This window comes from Dermacentor silvarum, chromosome 8 (genome assembly GCF_013339745.2).
Source record: "Dermacentor silvarum isolate Dsil-2018 chromosome 8, BIME_Dsil_1.4, whole genome shotgun sequence".
NCBI classification, from domain to species: domain Eukaryota; kingdom Metazoa; phylum Arthropoda; class Arachnida; order Ixodida; family Ixodidae; genus Dermacentor; species Dermacentor silvarum.
The window spans coordinates 155386641-155406685 of NC_051161.1; the positions used below are offsets into that span (position 1 = coordinate 155386641).

Sequence of the window (20045 nt, forward strand, 5' to 3'; positions counted from 1 at the left end):
CAACACAGACGGTCTACAGCGAATGGAAATTTGAAAAAGAGAAGTCCTACTTTTTCATTTTTGCGCCCTCATGAACGATAATAACCTGATTGGAATGAAACTACGAAGCCTCCGTTATAGAAGGACGCGTTTCATTTCGGACAATAGCCTCAAAAAGAGGAATAGAAACTTTAAGAAAGTAGCATCATTAAGATATGGCAGTTCGATTAGTAACGACTGTGTAAATCAAAGAACACGAAATTAGAAATGCAGCGAATGTGAAATAAACGGTAATAGCACAAAGAAACATATAAGATATAACGATCAATTTGTAGTCTGCTATGTATTTTGTGATGCATAAATGCGATTAACGTGGAGTAACCATATGTAGATGCAACTTTCTGGTTCAGATAAGAACGGGAATACAGAAGAAGCTAGATGAAGCTGTTGTCATCTAATGAAAATTTGCCATCACGAATGCAACCTGCAGTTGTCCGGAGGCGTCAAAGGCAACTTCCCAGCCCTATCAAAGGCGCTGGCTTGCAGTCGAATGCCATAGCGAAGTGGCCGACGCGAAGCATGAAGGACCGGCTGGAAATCGTCGGTTCTTCGTCGGTGCGGTCGCGCACCAGGCAGGTGTGCCTCAACACGAAAAGCATGAAGAACACCTGGCTCGCCGACAGCTTCCACTCGTCGTCTGCCCTGGCGTGCCACTGAGGCCAGGACACGGCACGCACGGTCGATCGCACCGAGAGCAGTGGATAGGAGAGTCGGCCTCCCAGCTCGCTCCTGATGTACCGCTGGACACAGGACGTGTGCGCGTCCAGCCGGTGCAGAAGGGGCACCGACCACTCCCGGCGTGAGAACACGGCGTCCCAGAGACTGTCCGCGAGTGAGACACCCAGTGAGGCCGCGTTGACCACGGCCTGGCTTCCCTTGTCGACGCTCAGCATAGGGTACACCCGCGGGGAGACCACCACGTGGCCACCGACGCGCGCAGAGAAACGGTTCAGCGTGTTCAGCAGCCGCAGGCTGCCCAGTCCTCGTGCCGAGTCTAGAACGCTGACCTGCGGAAGACGTGGAAAGCGACGACGAGGAAACAAATTGAATATCATGTGCGAAACGCCACTGACAATTTGGTTTTAGCTGAAATCCAGTTGAACTGCGATATGCGTCTCCGCAGAAGTTTGTGTACCTCGTGGGGCCCCCATATTCTCAAAAGCAATAACCCGTAGTTCGTACATGTTTTGGAAGCTAACTACGCTAAACATACGACACACAACTAGAGGCCACAATACGATGCGTTTACTACCAATTGAAAAGTTTATTGCGTGGATTTATAATCCTTACAAATGGAAGGAGAACAAAAAAAACAGATAGATGGCAGTAAGCTCGACACATAAAACTACACTAACTGCATGCACAGATAACTCAACTTTCTGTCATGGATTCATTTCGAGCAATATGATCATGGTATACAAATTTCCGCTTTCGTACGGTTATTCTTTCACCGAACCGGCCTGGCAGGGCGCTGTGTTAAACACCATTTGTCCAACAGTGTCCCGCGTGCCGTTGTTATGTACGTTACCATCTACAGCGTTTCAGTTGTATGTAGAGAATTCAGTGCAACGTCCTGTGCTCTTGTTCTATCTGCCTTGGTTAGGCGTCTTTTGCTGCCTAAAATTCTCAAGTGTTTTCTGTAAATATACGTAAGCACGATTCCTCATTGGACAGAAGCGTGGCTGCCGTTTGGTTATCGCCTCGTTCGCAGTATATAGCATATAGCCTCCATCCCGGCATTTTTCTATCGAGTAGAACACTTGCGTAAGAACACTCGAAAGTCGAGGACTATGTTTGACAAAACTTCTCTAAACTAAACTGTTTCTTCATTGGCTGCAATCAGAAGTTCCCCGCTCAAAATAGCAATCGATATGATAAGCAGACACCTACGGCAGATTTGTTTGATCTCTGACAGCACTTACCTAAGTGCGAATACGGAACTCAATGAAAGGCAAAAGACATCATTTGACGTTAAATTCAAGAGAGAGGTTTCTGAGCATGCATATAATAATTACACTAATGACGCCCGCCGCAAGGAGGGAACGTCATTTTTTTTTTCGAGGCGTGTTCATTTCGAGGCATTCTCTTTCATAAATAAAGTCACAGTGATAAGCTGCACGCTTTGTGTTACCCAGGAGCTGTTGATTTATTTCCATGACCGCTATAACGTAATCCTTGTATAGACACCAGGCGTGGGATGATATTACACCAGTGGTGTCTTCATGCTGTGGCGCCGCGAATGTAACAGCATGTGACGGTGGGCGGGCGCAGCCGCCAGCTGCGTTTGTTGATCATGTTCCGTCGTTTCTTCTGTTTTGCGTTTGCCAAAATACCGCATGAAGCCAAATCAGAACAAACATGTTGCTTTCTGGGGTACACGAAAAATTAATTACTCAATCATGACTGAAGTTGCTGAGGCCACTCAGTCATATGTCGGTTTTATCGCGGCCTCACCACATGAAACAGTGGAAAGCCTGGATATGCGCGGTCCGTAGGCAACGGTGCCCGCATTTCTGACGATGCTTTATTTTCTCATTGTTGTTCTAACATAAATGAAGGAGCCGTTCATTTGCAAGAGCTTGGTGTTGCATGCAAATCGTGTCTTCACCTCAATCTTTTTGTTTCAAGTGCATTTTTCCTTCCTCGCGCTTCGCAGATACGTCTGCGTCTGGTACATGACTCTGTGAGCTCGGCATCAACGGCGAACGCCGATGCAGTGACGTGTTCTTACTCGCCGCCGCCGCCGCCACATCTTCTCGCAGCTCTAAACTGTGTGAACTAGACCAAGAGTGAAGATTAGGCTAGTTTCTAAGGCGTTATAATCGCCGAAGCATCGCAAAAAGTATGTTCAGAGAACGGGAACGTACCGACACATGAGCGATCGGCAAAGCAACGCAGAAAACAATAAAGGGAGACGTACATCTGTGTTTGTACGTGATTTTCGTGCTGCTTCGTCAATCTACATTATTAAATGCACGACAATGTTTACGTGCACAGCAAGAAATCAGCAACATAACTGCTGGAGTTCCACGTCCTAGCTTGTCGAAGTGAGCTTCCTTTTCTGAGTGATTTTCATCGCAATTTGCACTGGTTTTCCGCTGTATATACTAACTGATGCCATGAAAGTCACGTGTTTCGTACAGGCGGCTACTTTTCTCAAAAGCAGACGAATGAAAATGCGTTTTACCGTTCGTCAGGCCTTAAAAACTACAATGCGAAACCACTGCAATCACCGTGTGCGCCTTCGCCCCATCGTCTGCATCACATGGCAGTGCTCTCACTGCTGCCGTTCGCGGCGCTGTTCGCCGGCGTGCTATTGTACGACCTGATACGACCTTACCTTCTTAAAAACATTGGTAGCAGTACAAGGAAGATATTGAGAAAAAAATTAAAAGATTAATTAGAGGTATGCAAAAAAAGGCTAAATATGTATACCCGAATAGTATACCCGATTAAATCAAGCAGGCTAGGTGACTATTTGTCACCGCCCCGTTTCCAAGATGTGCCAATAAATCATCATTATCATCATATACTGGCGCCTTACAACGGTCGCCCGGTGCCTATTCGAACTTCTCATCTTTTGCCGTTTAGTCAAGGGTCTCAGCAGCACCCTACTTACATTGTCATCAGGCTCGGTTTGTGGTGAGAGACGAACTATAAAAAGTCGCAGTTTCTCCCGAAAAGCGAAGCATCAATTGCGATCGTAAATTAGTAGAAAGCTATACGGAGTAGGGATAGTAGTTTTATCGACTGAATATACTTGGACACATTCGCTTACTAACTGAATTAACAAGCATGGTGTCAGCGTGCACAAGAAAACATGAATAGATGACACTCGATGACCGCAGACAACCACTGCTAAAACGTTCGCGTGAGCAAGCGCGGCAGCAGCGAGCGAACGTTCGTGCGGTCTATCACTTCAACGGAAACTGAGCAGGGCGAAAGCACAGCACATACAAAGGTAAGAGCTGTGTGGAAATCGCTTTCAACATACGGTGCGCACGACAACCTGCAGCCGCGCAAAGTACAAGTATGCAGTTGTTGGCAGAGTAGAAGCCGCACCCCCTCCCTCCCGCGCTGCCTTCCCGCTTTCCTCCTTTCACGTTCGAGATTGAGTCGCCAGTACCCTTGCGCCCGGTCGCAAGATACGCATTTGGTGCGAAGCTAAACGTCGCCTCCCCTCCCTCCCTCCCATCCCCCCATGGCCTTCGCACGACGGAAGACGGCGCGTTTGCTCTCCGCCGTGCGTTCGCACTCCGTGAAAGCGCGCGTCTCTCGCGCGATTTCACTCGCACATACAGCATACGGCGTGCGGCGAGGATTTTATCGCCCTTCGAATTTATCCGGAACCTCATGGCGACGCCGACAGCAGAAATCCGCTTGGAGTGTCCATATAATTGCGATCGCAATAAAAGTATATATATAATTGAACAAAACAAATCAGTTCTTTATACCGAGTGAGCTATTTATATGAACTTAATGTAACGAATGTATCATAAACAGAAACGTGTAAGCAGTGTTGTTTTACAATGTTGTCTGTTTTATGCGTAAGCCACTAAAGCTTCATCAGAGATTTCACTTAAAGCGAGGTGGTAGCTTAGACGAAAGTACGCCCTAAGACGGTAGAGTTCTAAGCACGATACTCATACGTTTTTGATCTCAGGCAACGTCTCTAACAAACCTTGGAACTTGCGCATCAAAACTTGCTGCGAGCACAAAAGACTCAAAAGAAATATTTTGACAGAGGTGCCAAGCGCCGACAACTGAAGTTCGGAGATCGCGCATTGATACTGCTTCCAACAGACAACAACTAATTGCTTATGCAATGGAAGGGACCATACCCGGTAATCGGAAAAAAAGAATTATTATGATTACTGGGTGGATTTAGGCCACTGTAAGAAGCTCTTCCACATAAATATGTTGAAACGCCGAGGAACGCTCTATCCCACCTTGTCAAGTTTCAGCATTTGTCGTCGTAGAAGAAGCCGAGAGGGAAACACCACTTCCGAGTTTTGAAATTGAACCGGGCAAAGGAATTGAGGCAATAAAAGTCTCCGATGAACTAGACAAGAGTCAATGCTCCGAGCTGTATACTCTTTTAGAGACCTAGGAAGATAATTTTTTCTGAGACTAACCTGCTAGAATGTCGCTTAGAGTTAACTACCACCGAACACATCAATACTCCACAATTCCCGCTGCCGTTCGCCTTGACAGAAGTTGTGGAGAAAGAAGTTAATGACATGCTGAAGTTAGGAGTTATACAACGCTCTCAGTCTCCTTACAACTCACCCTTGGTTCTTGTACGCAAACCTGACAAAAGTTACCGAGCGTGCATTGATTTCCTCCGTATGAACAACGTACTCACCGCGGATGCAGATCCCATCCCGAGAACTGACGTAATGTTTGCGGAAGTTGGTACAAAGAAGCACTTTTCAAAGTTTGACCTGACGAAAGGCTACGAAAGGCTATTGGCAAGGTGCCATTAGCAGAATCTTCAAGGGCCCAAACAGCTTTCTCCACTCAGTCCGGTCACTACCATTTTCTATTTATGCCATTCGGGATCAAAACGGCATCCGCCATTTTCACTCGCCTTGATGAGGACCTTGCTTCAGGGCATGAAAAATGTCGTTCATTATATTGACGATGTACTTGTGGCAGCCTCGACATGGCCAGAACATCTCGAAGCTCTGCAGCAACTCTTTCATCGAATACGAACGGCTGGTCTTACGATAAAACCGCAAAAGTGTGAGATTGTAGTGTCGTCAATGACGTTTTTTAGGCCATCGCTTGCTTGGGAGGCGGACAAGTCCAACCGGTAGAGACCACAATTACCAAAATACTCAATGTGCCGAAGCCGCAGACAAAGAAGCAAGTGCGATCGTTTCTTGGCTTGGCAGGGTATTATCGTGACCTCATCCCGGGCTACGCCGATACAGCGCAGCCTCTGGTGGAAAAGACGCGAAAATCGGCGGCTAACCAAGTGATTTGGACACCTGCACGCGAGGACGCATTTTCCAGGCTTAAGCTCGCTCTCTCGTCACGACCCGTGGTAAAGGCACCAGATCTTGACAAAGAGTTCGTGCTCCGGACAGACGCGTCCAACACAAGCTAGGCGCAGTTCTGTTGCAACTATACGATGGTATGCTTCACCCAGTCTCCTATGCTAGTCGGCAACTTCTCCCACGAGAGACACGGTACTCTGCGATTGAACGTGGGTGTCTGGCACTCGTATGGGCGATAGAAAAATTCCACATATTTTTGTATGGAACCTTTTTTGTCGTACAGACAGACCATCAGCCACTGCAGTATCTTTCGCAGGCTAAACATTTAAATAGCAGGGTACTTCGTTGGAGCTTGGCCTTGCAGGAATATTCCTTCCGCGTGGAACACCACAAAGGATCTGCCAATATCGGTTCCGACTACATGAGCCGTTGTGACAGTGCAGAGACCTCAAATTAAATGCATGTACTCTGATCAGAGAATGTATCCTCTGTGAACATTCGGGATATATTTGAAGTCTGAACATTCTTTTTATTTACTTCCCGCGCATATATTTCCCAGCAGTTTTTTTTTCTTTCTTCTTAAACAAAGCAAAAAAAAAACTCCTTCAAAGGAGGGCTTTTGTAATATACGCGCGACCATGCACTTAAGGTGTTGTGGGACCGACGCAAGAGGAGACAGAGAGAAACGAAACTGAGAAGAGAACAGAAAAGGAAGAAGAAAGCACGAGGCACGGGCGAAGGAGAGCGTGAGCGGCGGGGCTCGAAAGGCTGGCGGCAAGGAGGCAGTGCCGGTTCGGGAAGTGGCCGCAGCGCGTCTGGAGACCGAGCCAGTAGGCAGCCCTGCTATTCGAAGGAGTCAGACTGTTCCGGGGACGTTCACGGACAACGGACCAGACTGTTCCGGGGACGTTCACGGACGACTGGCCAGACTGTCCCGGGGACGTTCACGGCCCACGGACCAGACTGTTCCGGGGATATTCACGGACGACTGGCCGGACTGGCCCGGGAGAGTTCATGGACGACGGTCAACGGTCGAATGGTGTTGACGTCACGGAGTGGACTGGCCGGTCAGGCGAGAGGACACGGCCTTGGCCCACGACCTGGATTTCGTCGACCGTTGCTAACGCAATTCCGCACCCGGTCTCACCGACGTCTCCTGGAGAACATAGCTCCAACCCACTCATCGACCGTGCGGGTCGCCACAACCCAGCTTCACGTGGGAGGCAGCGTCGACAAGGGGCTATGCGATTCATCCTCCGCCTCACCCTCGGCAACCACCCCGTCGTCTGAGCCGACGCAACTGCCCGGGTAGATCCGTGTGTCACTATCGCCGTGACTAATAAATTTACCGCGTCATTGACGGGTGGAACATTTAACACTTACTTACTGTAAACCTTTCAACGCATTTTTTTTTCATTTACTCTTTCATATGTGTCATATATACAAGTGCTAATGTGTTATAAGTGTACAAACGGCTCTGTCTATTACTCGCACCAAGGTTTCCCTTGAGTGCGCGACACTAAACCCGAACCTGTCATCACACCTACCTGCGAGCTCTCCATAGCCTCTTGGAGTTTGTGGAGTCGAACGAGATCACTGCCCGTCGCTAAGCGCTCGCCCCCAGCAGGCCATCGCCTTCATCACCGGCCTCCTCCATGATCGGACGAGACTACTGCTGCTTCTCCTTCTCTTCCCTTCCTCACCTCTTTATCTCCTACTTCCCCTTCGACTGAAGCTGCCCCGTGCTCCCTATTGGGCAGCAGAAATAGACGTCATTTTCATTATTAAATCAATACTACTACTAATGACTCACGCTGCGGCGCCTGTGCGCCGCCGCTGGAGCCGCAGCTTTAGCGTTACGTCGCCGGCGCAGGGTAGAGTATGCAAGCTTCGGTTGAAAAGTAGCGACAGACGCTGAGAAGCGTCTGTCGCTTGATGAGAAGCGCTTGATGAGAAGCGCTTCCCGTGGGCAGCGCGGGCGAAGGGACACACCTGTAGCGCTGCACTGCCGATCCGGGCAGCATTGCATGTGTAGCGTGCGTTGGAAAATGTGGCCCGACTATTACTAACTAAATGAACAAGCGTGGTGTGAGCGCGCACAAACAAACATGAATAGATCACACTGAATGACTGCAGACAACGACTGTCAAAACGCTGGCAGCAAGCGCATACGCCGCAGCGGGCGAAGGTACGTGCGGTCTATCGCTTCAACGGAAACTGAGCCGCGAATTCACAGCGCATAGAAAGGTCAGAGCCGTGTGGAGATAAGAGACAGTGCGGGCGAGCGACGAGCGCGGTTGTTGGCAGAGTAGAAATGCGCCCCCCCCCCCCCCCCCCCCGCTCCTTCCGGCGCTGGCTTCCCGCTTCGTTGCTTGCGCGTGGGAGATTGAATGCGTTTGGTCTCCGTGATAGCGCGCGTCCCCGCACGCTTCCGCTCGGGCATACGGCGCGCGGCCGAAGATTTTATCTATACGCAACCTCACGGCGACGGCGACGCCGACGGCAGAAATCCGGTTGAAGTGTCCATATAATTTCTATCGCAATAAAACGTTGGAGCGCGCTGCACTGTTGGAAGAAGAGCAGGTGAAGGCGGCGGCACCACAGGAAGCGCAAGACGCCATATGGTAGCCATTTCATGCTTACATCTACTCTCGATTACGGAAGAACAAGCAATTTTCAAGCATGAAATTATTTTATCTCCCGTTTTCGGCGACCTTCAAGTGACCTTTAGCCGCAAGCCTGAGCCCTTATCCGGCACTCAAACGAGAACATCCGGGCATTGTTGCGAGAACAAAACGAGATGCTCCGGGCAACCAGTCAAAAGTTAAGAAAATGTGCTCTCTGGCCCCGAACCTTTTGACAGGACCGCATTACATACGCTAGTTCCTGCCTAAACAAGTTACACAAAATATTGCTTCCGAGTTGTTCCTAATGTTTGTTCACAATATCACTCAAGCTGTAACTTCTGGTACGCGGAAGTTATATTTGTCATTTCCAATAGCGACGTCCAAAGGTCAGATACAGGGCACCATACACTTGACTGTCATCTTTGTATGCTGAGACAATGTTCCCTGTGCTCTTTTGAACGCCAGCGGTCCGTGAGTTCCGCCAAGGCCACCGAGATGTGCGCGCGCCGGCTAACCGCGCAAATCTCGGATGTCATGGTTCCGCGATGCGGGTATTGGGTCGCCTCAAAAGATAGCGCCACGCTGCATAGCACCTATTTTAGGCGCTTCTAGCTGGGCAGTGCGATTTCTCTCCCTGGCGTCTTCGCTACCTGTCGTGCGGCCCAACGTTTACAGATACTTCTATAAACGTTGGTGCGGCCTTCATCCGGCTTTCTTCTTCTAGCTAGGTAGCGTCCATATGAACCAGTGCACACTATGGCTACGGTGGCTAGGCACCATACTATGGCGTACTGCGGTGTGATGTGTGGTGGGGGGGGGGGGTGGTGTGGGGCTGGGCCGTTGCGAACATGCACTACACCCATTTTAAGATTGTGGCTATCATCTCCAACCAATCTGCTTTGCCGGTAGCCATTTCATGCTTACATCTACTCTCGATTACTTTTCATTGATTCCCGTATGCACACTTAGGTAAGGGCTGTTATAGATGGAACAAATAATGGGAAGGATGCCTTAATTAAAAGGTTCAAAGGGTCGCAACCCTTTGACATCTGTGAATATAAACTATGTATGAATAACCTGTTACCATTTACCGGCAGCACCAAACTGCGCCTACATTCATTGCAACAACAGAACTACACGCTAGGTGAGGAAATGATTTAGGAAACGAAGTTTATTTGTCCTGATTAGTAATGTGTCTATGCATCATGAAGGAACCCGTGTGAAATACAGTGCACAAAGCGCTGAACACACCACAGACCGGCACAGAAACGGCACAGAACAGGCCTGTACAGTGTGTTTTATGTGCCCACCTTCGCATTACTTTCTTCATTATGGAGGCGCACCAATTCATCCCGTTGTCGGTATTTCTGCATTGTCAGAGCACCATCTTCATAGCATGTGCATTCATCCGACATATTCAGCAACTGCGCCACTAACCATGGCGGGCACATCATGGTTACGTATTTTTTCAGAAAGATATTAAGTTTTATATTTTTCAGTGTTCCTTAGGAAATTGCATTTTTTTCTGAGAAAAACACTGCTCTTATCAGATCACTTTTTCATGCGGAGAGAATAATAATGGCAACTGGGGTTCGACTACAAGTCGAGCACAGCTAGCCAAACTTAGAAGTGAAAAGCTTGCCTTGGAATTGCATCTGATTTCAAGTCAAACAAAGGTTGATTTAACGTTTAAGCATTATCTGGTGGCCCGCATGAATTACTTTAATGGATGCGACAGTAGACATGCAGCGAGCTTTGTTGAGCATCGTTCCTTGAATGAAGGAAAAAATATTGTACTGGATGACTACTGCACAAGAAATGAAAAGGACAGCGTATGCTTGGATTAACAACGAAGCAAACGAATAAAACTTCAAATTATTTAGTAACTGTTTGTTACACTTTTGTTTCCATCTCCTTTTTGATTGAGCTGTGTCAATATTGTCCATCGAGCTTTCGCCGTCGTGACACTGGTGGAGGTGCTGGGTACCTGATGCTCGGGACGCCTGCTCGGACCCGTACACGCAGTCCCGAGAATCAACCTCTCCACATTATTCCAGGGCACCGATTCAGCCGCCGCCTGTTAGGCCTGAGCCCAGAATTCACCAGCGTTCCAGCTCCGACCAGCATGGACACTCCTACATCGGCGAATCTTGCTCCTTCCCAGATGACGACAAGTCTTTCGCAGGTGACTCTTCAGCATCCTCTCGTTCCGGATATCGTTCGTGGCGATGCGTTTGAAGACGTTGAGGACTGGCTTGATCAGTATGAGAGGGTTGCCAAAGTCAACGAATGGAGCGCCGAACAAAAACTTAGGCGCGCCTATTTCGCACTAGAAGACAGTGCGCGCACGTGGTTTCAGAACCGGGAAGCGTGCTTCCAAACGTAGAACGACTTTCGACGCCAACTCCTGGATACGTTCTCCTGTTCGGACCGGCGGGATTACGCGTAACAGCTAATCGAAGCGCGCTTCCAGAAACCCAACGAAAGCGTCGCTATGTATGCTGAGGACATGTCCCGTCTATTCCGCCGAGCTGACCCCGATATGCCCGAGACTGAGAAAGTGCGCCATCTCATGCGCGGAATTAAGGAACAGTTGTTTGCAGGCCTGGCACGAAACGCACCAACCACGGTAGACGAATTCATCAAGGAGGCCACAATAATCGAGCGAGCACTTCAAGAACGATGCCGCCACATTGACCGCCTGTCCAATACCACACCGATGAGCGCCGCCGTTTAGAATGCCACCACTAGCGAAAGCTCTCTGCGAGAGCTGATTCGCAGCATTCTGCGTGAGGAACTACAAACCCTGGTTGCTCCTCCTACCGAGCCAGCAGTTGCTTCTGTTGCCGAAGTCGTCCGCCAGGAGCTGCGGCAAGCCTTCTGATCGCCCGCGCCGTGCCCCGAATCACGCCCGTTGAGCTATGCCGATGCCGTTCGTCGTCACGACGGCGAAAGCTCGAGGGACAAACGAACCGCACTTGTCGGCAGAGACAGTAACAAGAACGGACGGTTTAAAAAAAATACCGCGCGCTAGTCACTGCTTCTTCTTCTTGCTAAGTTTTTCATAAGCGCCGATGTGTCTTATGTCGTCGTCATCGCCACGCTAGACACGTGGCATTTGCCTCCTTCCCAAGGGAAGCATCGTCCCGATGCGTAACTTGACCTCATGCATGTACGAGACACTAAAACGCGAGTCACTTGGAAAAGTACGGCTTCATGCGCACCACATGCAGCACTTCGGGGGGTTGCTGGCGGCGCCGCGAACAAGCTTGACCATCGGGCATGACCTCGTAATTCACGTCGTTCAGTCGTCGGATAACTATGTATGGGCCAAAATATCGCCTTGGTAGTTTTTCAGAAAGTCCACTACGCCGAATGGGTATACAAACCCACACTCTCTCGCCGGGTGTGTAGGCGACAATATAACGTACCCAGATTCTTGTACAGCATTGCGTTGAGTAGTGCTGTGGACACGTTACTTACACTCATATTCTAATTTCCAAATTGTCATTCTTCCCCCTTCTTTAGAAACACGCATATCGTGCGTACTAAAGTCAGTATGAAGGACGACAGATGAAAACACTAAGTGTGAGAAAAAATTGGAGGACGCTTAAGCTTCGCCTTTAAAGGGCCCCTAAACCACCTCAGATATTTTTGAACATTTCAAGTAAACACGCGCATCGAGTTCAGAATGCCGTCACGATCAACGATGCCAAAGGCTGCAGCGCTACGCGCCGCGGGAGCGCCACAAAAAAAAAAAAAAGAAAGAAAAAAAAAAAAGAACAATGCCGTCCTCCTTCCCTCGCCTTTCCGGTATCCCCAGTGGTCGTCACGATGTCAGCAGGGGGAATCAGGTGATGTCAACTGCGGAAAGGATGTCCATTGGTCGAACAAGAACCTACGACTTCCGGTTAGTCTGCTAGCAGGCACGCGCGCTTTCTGCTCTTCCTCGTCGTGTTGCTTGTTTCTGCGCAGTTGCGAATCAGTAACTACAGCCCGCAACGCAAGTGCCAAATCGCTCACGTTCCAACACAGTCGTGCTTAGCGGTCTGATTAGCTGCGCGAACAGAGTGCGACAGTGTTGGCCTTTCTAGACGAGCGCGCAACACAGGGTACGCTTCGCATGAACACGGGCCGGCACCGCAGCAACAGCGGGTAGCCGAGAAACGCCGAGTCCACGTCACCGTTACCGGCACGCTAACTTGCCGCATGCCGGTTGCCATTCGCGGGCCGGCAGTTTTCCTCGCGAACGGCGAGATTTCCTTGCCGTAGAGAGGATGAGACCGGGACCCATTTGTGCGGTAGCCTCACCGCCACCGCCGCCGATCGCTCGACTGCGCGGATATCGTCGCTAGGCCTTTTCTGGCTCACTTCAAAGCTAAAACGGACGGCGCTTCGGAATGAATTACCGTCGCTCACTAGCCGCAATATTTTTTACCGTTGTTATCGCTCTTCACAATAATTTTACACGAAGAAGAAAACACGCTTATATTAGCGGCGCCGTCGGCTGCGATGCGAGCACAGCCGAGCCGGTCGTCTCCCGTCGGTAGCCGTGCACGCTGCAGATGAGCTCGACAAGTATCGGAGCTCATGCCTTAACCGGAAGTGTGAGGTGTTTTGAGAAGCGCGTTGGCGATGACGTATTTCACGTGACATTTGGAGCAGCACTCGGCGAGGAGGAGAGACCAGAGTACGAGGAGAGTAGCGAAGGAAAGAGCGGAACGAGCGAGGGCCGTTTTTCGATTATCAAACGCGTGTAACTCCGCTATTACGGCACCATTTCGAAAAATTCTCGCGGCTACGTGTTCGTTGTAGGCTCGTGCACAACTGCAACACCGCAACTAAATTTCGACATCTAGGTGGTTTAGGGGCCCTTTAAAAATGGAACGCGACAGCGTTATTGGGCCCAGTTCGCATCGCATTTTACAGCGTAAGCTGTTCTGGGCTCCTTCCAATAGCCGTTTCGGTTCGCGTCGTTGTCCGCATTGGCCGCCGCCGCCGTGTAACCGCTATCGATCGAAATGCGAAAAAAGTACCCGCTAACCGCCGAGATCGAACCCAGGCCGGCTGCGTGGCAGGCAGATACTCCACCACTGGGCCACACAAGCGCTTGCTATCGGGTAGCAGAAAGATGCCCTAAAACGCTCCCAAGCACGCAAGGGCAGGCGACCCGAGCCTCCCCCAGTATGGTGGCGCCATATGGTTAATGTGCCTGCAAACGCAGCGCGCCCCACATGTAAGTTGCAGTTGTAAGGCTTTATCGGGCTCAACAGACTGCTGTGCAGAGAGCATTACAAGCCGCAGCTCACCGTCGACGCCGGGCGGGCAGTTCAGATCATTCTCGTCAAAACGAGGCGAACAGACTGCCGCGAAGACCCTTTTGTGCGTGGTGCCCAAATTGGAGCTACTCTTGAGCCGCTCCACCCAGCTTACGCTGTGACTGTGCTGCGTGTGCCGCGCAGGCCTGTGACTTTTTGTTTCAATGGGCTTCACCGCAACACAGAACATGGGAAAGCCAGCTTACAAAGACCAAGCTTACACCGATCCCCTGAAAGTCGGCTTCACTTTTAAACAGGAATGCATTGCTGGGATGAAGTTTTTTCAGGGGCAATATAAGTCGTCTTAAATTAAAATGTGAATGCCCTAGCACCTTTTTTATTATCTTATTAATTGGTTGCTATTGCCCCGACGCGCGCGTGTGTCCAAAAAACATTGGGCAGGCCAAGTCCCAATTTGACCTGCCCAGCATGCGAGCACCATCTGGATGGCATTTTTGCAACTAAATTACCCGAGCGCTCCTGGTTGGTGCGGTAGAAATGCTGAAAAGGGGGTTTGTGCTTGAGTTTCCTCATAACAGAATTATGTTTTCTCGTACATTCAAATTACAATCCGACGCCACCTGTAGGATGTGGTTAAGTCGTACATTATCGTTTCTCTGACGGATTTCACTGTGAGAACTTCAATTTTTGTTCACCAAACGCTGCACCACATGGAGGGCCCGCGCGGTTGGGGTGCTTCGGAATGATTTTCTCCTTCGCTAATACCTCGCGCATGCGGAGGGCTTGCGCTGTCGGTGTGGTTGGGGATGGTTTTTTTCGCCACGGACACCGACATCCACGCCGGCGCCGACGCCGGCGCCAACGCCGGAATTTCTACAACACGGCGTTAAAATTGGATGACCGCGGGGCTACATTGTCTCAGACATGGTGGCCGACGTTTAAATAGGTAGGCCTATCTATGTTGAACGCAGCTTTATCACTCACCGCCACCATCAACTACCCGTGACCTCACTCAACTAGCACGCCAGGGGATACAAGGCCGCCTTCGACCAAAATTATGTCGACCTATCGAAGCGTTGGTGAGGCTGCCTGAGCCAATTTAACCTTGTTCATGCAAGTCTTGTCAACCTATTAGCATTTATATCTTGAGAATGAAAAGAGAGCTGCAAAACCTAGAATGAGCATTCCTATACCAGACTCTATTGCGACCTTACCAGTGTAAGCGATTAAAAACAATTTCTAATGTAAACAATGCTTTGGGAACAAACAATGTCGGTACCTCATGTGCAACTTCAGGCATTTAATATAATAAACTAAAAATGAAGCAAATTCAACGCGATTTTAAACAGACAAGATGTCTGTCATAATTCAAATTAAAATTACTATTTAAAAAGCATACAAGATCAGACGCCGCTCATAGAGTAAATGGACTCGCGTCAGGTATTTCTCAAGCGAAACAAACGTGGCCTTCACGATATATGTGCAACACAGCATACGCCCCACTGATCGTGGTGATAGCAAGAAGCGGTTAACAGATTTTTTTTTTATGTTGCCAGGTACGGAACTGTAAATTCGTACTGAATCTTTATACTCGAATGTTCCCGCGCTAATTAGGATTTCCTTTTGCCACTCAGTCAACGACAATATAGCGTGAAAAAATTCTTTCAGGGAGTGATGTTCCATGTTTTGCCCTTGAATGTTTTGGTCCCGCCGATTCTTCTTATTTCCCATCTTTGTAACCACGAGCCGGAGCAAGCCCATCACATATTAAGGGAGTTAATATGAAATACCACTTGCCTTGAACAGGAAACTGCGAATGGTGAATTTGTTCTGGAGGTAGCTGTCCGTCACGTTAGGCAGGATGCTGGTGTAAGGATGAGCGATGTCCTTCGGCAGGAGAAGTCGCATGTTCCGCACAAATTCGCGTACGCTGCCCGAGTCCGTGTAGTTCGCGAACTGTTCGCTGGCCTCGGTAGCCACGGCAGTGGACACAGCGTCGAATGTCATGCGAACTGCAGTGTCCAGGTCTGCATTGGTGAGTACCGTCGCCGACGTAATGTCCCACATTGCCTGCGGTTGCCGCGCCATCCTGTCGCATAACTTCCCGCACAAACTCATATCAGGCTTGCGTTCCGCAAGGGCGAACTCTTCAGAGAACATGGCCCTGGCGATAGTTATGGCGAAGTAGGCCGTGAACGCTTCGCCGCGCGTCTGACCGTCCTCTAGGACGTGAAAGACGTTGCGTACGTTTTGCGGATCTTGTACCTCTAATTGCCACGAGTCACAGCAGTCGGCGAGTACTTCCCTCCAAGAGCTCAGATTGTGCTCCGGAAAAAGTTGCTGGAGCAAGCTCGAGTCACCTGTCTGTATGATGTCGTCAAAGACCTGCAGCGCATCCTGAAGGCGGAAGTTTGCGAGCAGGATGTCGTCCCACAAGTCATTCTGGGCGGCCTGTTGATCTTTCCGATACGTGCCTTGAAGGAGGTGCGTTGAGAGAAAAGCGACCATGCGGTTCTCCACGACTACGGCGTCTACGGAAGCCATCACTCGAGGCGCGTAAGCACCGCTGATTCTTACACTATGTTGGTTGCCGTCGGAGCCTTGTGGTACTTGCTTGAACGAAAAGGACACGGTGAGCACCGTGGGCAGGTTATAGCGCAGGTGGAGCAGACCCAGCACCTGCAGCAGTTGCGTTCAAAAAGCGTTGTTTTTCTGCATTGGTCGGTATGCTCAGTTAGACGACTCACTCAGAATTACAGATGTAAAGGCACGGCTGACTGTGAGTAAACGTTAGTCTAATAATAAAATAGTGGAAGGAACTTTGTTGAGTGAAGTCCGATTGGGCGTCGGGCTGAGTCTAGCATTCCTATTACTGGGATCGAGAATGAGTTTCAGTTGGTCAAAGTGTATAGGAGTCTCTGACTCCTACTCACTGCTCTGAAACAAGTATATGTACATCTGAGCTTTCGTTGGAAACGTATACGAAATGCGGATAAATGAATTACGGCTATTAAATCAGATTTGGGAGATGTAAGGTACGAGGACATACAGTAGGCGCCTTCTTTAAATATTGACGTCAGCGTTGCATTTGCACGTAAAGCTTGAAAATGTATTGTGACGTAGTTGTCATGTATGTTCACTCATCACATCGCTTGCACAGCGTTTGCGTCATGAAGTGTTTGTCGGTCCAAAAAGAATAATGGGTTATCCAACAACAACAAAAAAATTCAAATATTCTATGATACTGTGATTCCTTTCACTATGGTACTGCTAATGGCTGCCATAAACGCTCTTAGCAGGGCTACGCGTAGTTAGCGAAGAGAGCCTCATTTTGGTCTACGGAGGGCAACGGCATGACGACCGGATCCAGCGAGAGAATTACTTGTCCGCCGACGACTGGCCTTATTCTGTTGTTCGGGATCGCACATGCTCCCGACTGCGAGCCTGGTAGCTCCTCGCTATACGCGTAGTGCACCACCTATAGAAGCGCCAGTGATGGCCTCCTAGCGGCCGCTTTCGAAAGCGCGCTCTGGATGCAGTGGCAGACGACAGCACTTTTTAGCAAAGATCCCCGTTACTTTCAGCGTGACAGCTGCAGGAAAAGCGCCGGCCTATAGGTCTATGAGAGCGGACATGTAGACGATGTTACCGTAGTTTGGGACAACCCAGTCCCCAAACGTGACCGGTGCGTCCCGCCGACAATCGCAACGAAGCCCACTTATACGAAATGCAGTTGGTGTTAAGTAGCCGCTCGGTTTTGTTGACACGTGACATCGTCGAATAAGGGCCTTCAAGGTCGCCTCAAGAGGAGTAACTGCGATTTCGCTAATGAAAATGCATTCACTCGCCAACGATGCCACAAAACGGTCCGATAAATGAACGTGCTAGTTAGCGCCGCACCGCTGATGCAAATCCGCAGCGTACTATCGAGCTCGGCATGAGCTACAACGTGTGAGTGCGTGGCAAAGCGCTCTCCCAGGTTAGATTGTGCCGCAGATTGGCATCGTGTTCCCGACTGAAATGTAAAGCGTTTTCCTGTTACGTTATCGAACATCGCCCCTTCATGCCTGCTTTCTCTCTCTCTCCCAGGATTAACGCAAAATCTGTATCGCAAAAAAAAAATCTGACCAGACCAGTGCCCGCTTTTCAGGCGAGCTGGGTATCGGTCATGGTTCAGGAAATGAAAACTGCTGTCACCTCTAAATGTTAAGCTTGATCTATCGCCCCTCGTATAGAGTCATCACACAGGTTTCTGCCAAACCACGCAAGGTCTACATTTACCCTTTCTCTCTTTCAGCTTGCAATTATAAACAATATAAACGTCGCTGGGAAGTCGCGGTCTCTTATCTGCGGTATTTCACCTGGTGAAGTATGTAGATGAACGATTGACAGCTCGCACACAAGGTGGCCACCCTATCACGAAATATATGTTGGAATATATCGCGAAATTAAAACACGTATAGAGCTACGCTAGAAATTTCACATTAGGGACTATCGTAACCACCTGTGATTTTTGTTTTCGAATGTTACGGAAGATAGAAGCAACACGACATCTTTAAAAGTAGAGCAGCGCCCGCCAAGGCAGATGCACGCTGTTGGCAAGCCGGGTTTCGTCCTTTGAGGCTTAGACATTGCACTCCTGCACCACAGAAGTGAGAAGTCAATTGACTGCAAAATGCACACGTCAAAAAGGCGCTCAACAGTAAAACAAGCAAAGCGATCTGCATGCTCAGTCTGCTCAGACAGCATCAAGGTATAATGACTTCACAAACATGGCGCGAATTTATGATCGAAAACTGAAAAGCAATAGCATATGTAGCAGATAACAGCAGTCCTCGCCATCAAGCTACCTGCTTTCTAACACATTTCCCAAGCAACCACAATATCGAAAGTGTCCTCGGGAGAAAAGAAAAAAGCCTGTTAAAGAATAACTTGCCTGTAATCAATTAGATAAAACGCAGCGTGATTTATCACGAGGCGAAAACTTCGTACTTCAAGAAAATGAAGCTGCGTGACAGCTGTGCGACGAATTTACTGGGCCGCATGAAACAAGCAAAACCAGACCTTGTAAGCCTGAAGCGGCTTTAGAACCAAACACGATGCACTCATACAGTACTACACTCGAGTTAGAGCAGCACGGTAAAAAAAGAGCCAAACGGTAGAAGCGGCGAGCGACAATCACAACCTAAGCGAAGTGCATTTAACTCGCATGCTGCGGTATACGGACAAACCGAACAATGACATGGGTTGGCCGCGATCAACTTCGTTGCTTACCCATGTAAACATGCTCGAGTGCAACAAACACCAATATGACAAGCGAAAGCGTACCAAAAACAAATTTCCCGCCGAACAGCAGCGATCCATTGCTGCAGTTGCTCTAGTTCATGATTAGAACCATGCATGTCGCTGGCAAATGTTTGCAGGTACTATTAGGTCAGATTTCGTTCTGATCCAATATCAGTCTGTTAATCAAAGTCCTTTCTTAATGTTCCGGTAGCTGCTATTTGAGTCTTACATTTCTGTGCGGTACTCTGCATTGCCGCAGAATTTTCTAATTCCTCCGGTATTTTACAAAACCTGCTTTGTCCTACAAGCATCTATTAAGCTTGGTGTTATTTGACTTTTATTGCGATAGCAATTATATGGACACTCAAAAGCAGATTTCTGCCGTCGGCGTCGCCGTCGCCGTTGCCGTGAGGTTCCGTATGACGTCAATGGAGATGAAATCGTCGCCGCGCGCCGAACGCTGTATGTGCGAGTGAAAGGGCGCGAGGGGCGCGCGCTTTCACGGGGAGTGAACGCACGGCGGAGAACAAACGCGCGTTCTGCGCCGTGCTCGCTTAAGGGCTGCAGAAGTAGGCGTCTCTTTCCTCCTTTACAATCACCATATATGTAGAGCAAACGCGCCTTCTTCCGACGCGCGAGAGGCCGTGGGGGAGGGGGGGAGGGGGAGGGAGGCGACGTTTAGCTGCGGCACCAAGTGCCTATTTATATCAGAGGCTCCGGCAACAGTCACCAACGCCGCAGGCATTTTGAGCGAACGCGGGCAAAACGCCGACGGCGTCGACAACAGTTCTGCGTGTTGCCGGTGCTGCTGC

The 20045-nt window shown here is 49.4% G+C and overlaps 1 protein-coding gene across 1 annotated transcript in view; it reads right to left on the bottom strand.

Moving 5' to 3' along the window:
• Positions 1-470: 470 nt before the first annotated feature.
• LOC119462514 (uncharacterized) overlaps positions 471-20045 on the bottom strand; it is a 44109-nt gene continuing 24534 nt past the window's right edge. The window contains exon 3 of the mRNA XM_037723859.2: positions 471-1046. Within this exon, the coding sequence (XP_037579787.1) occupies positions 483-1046 (564 nt within the window). The 3' untranslated portion in view covers positions 471-482. The remainder of the gene's footprint in view (positions 1047-20045) is intronic.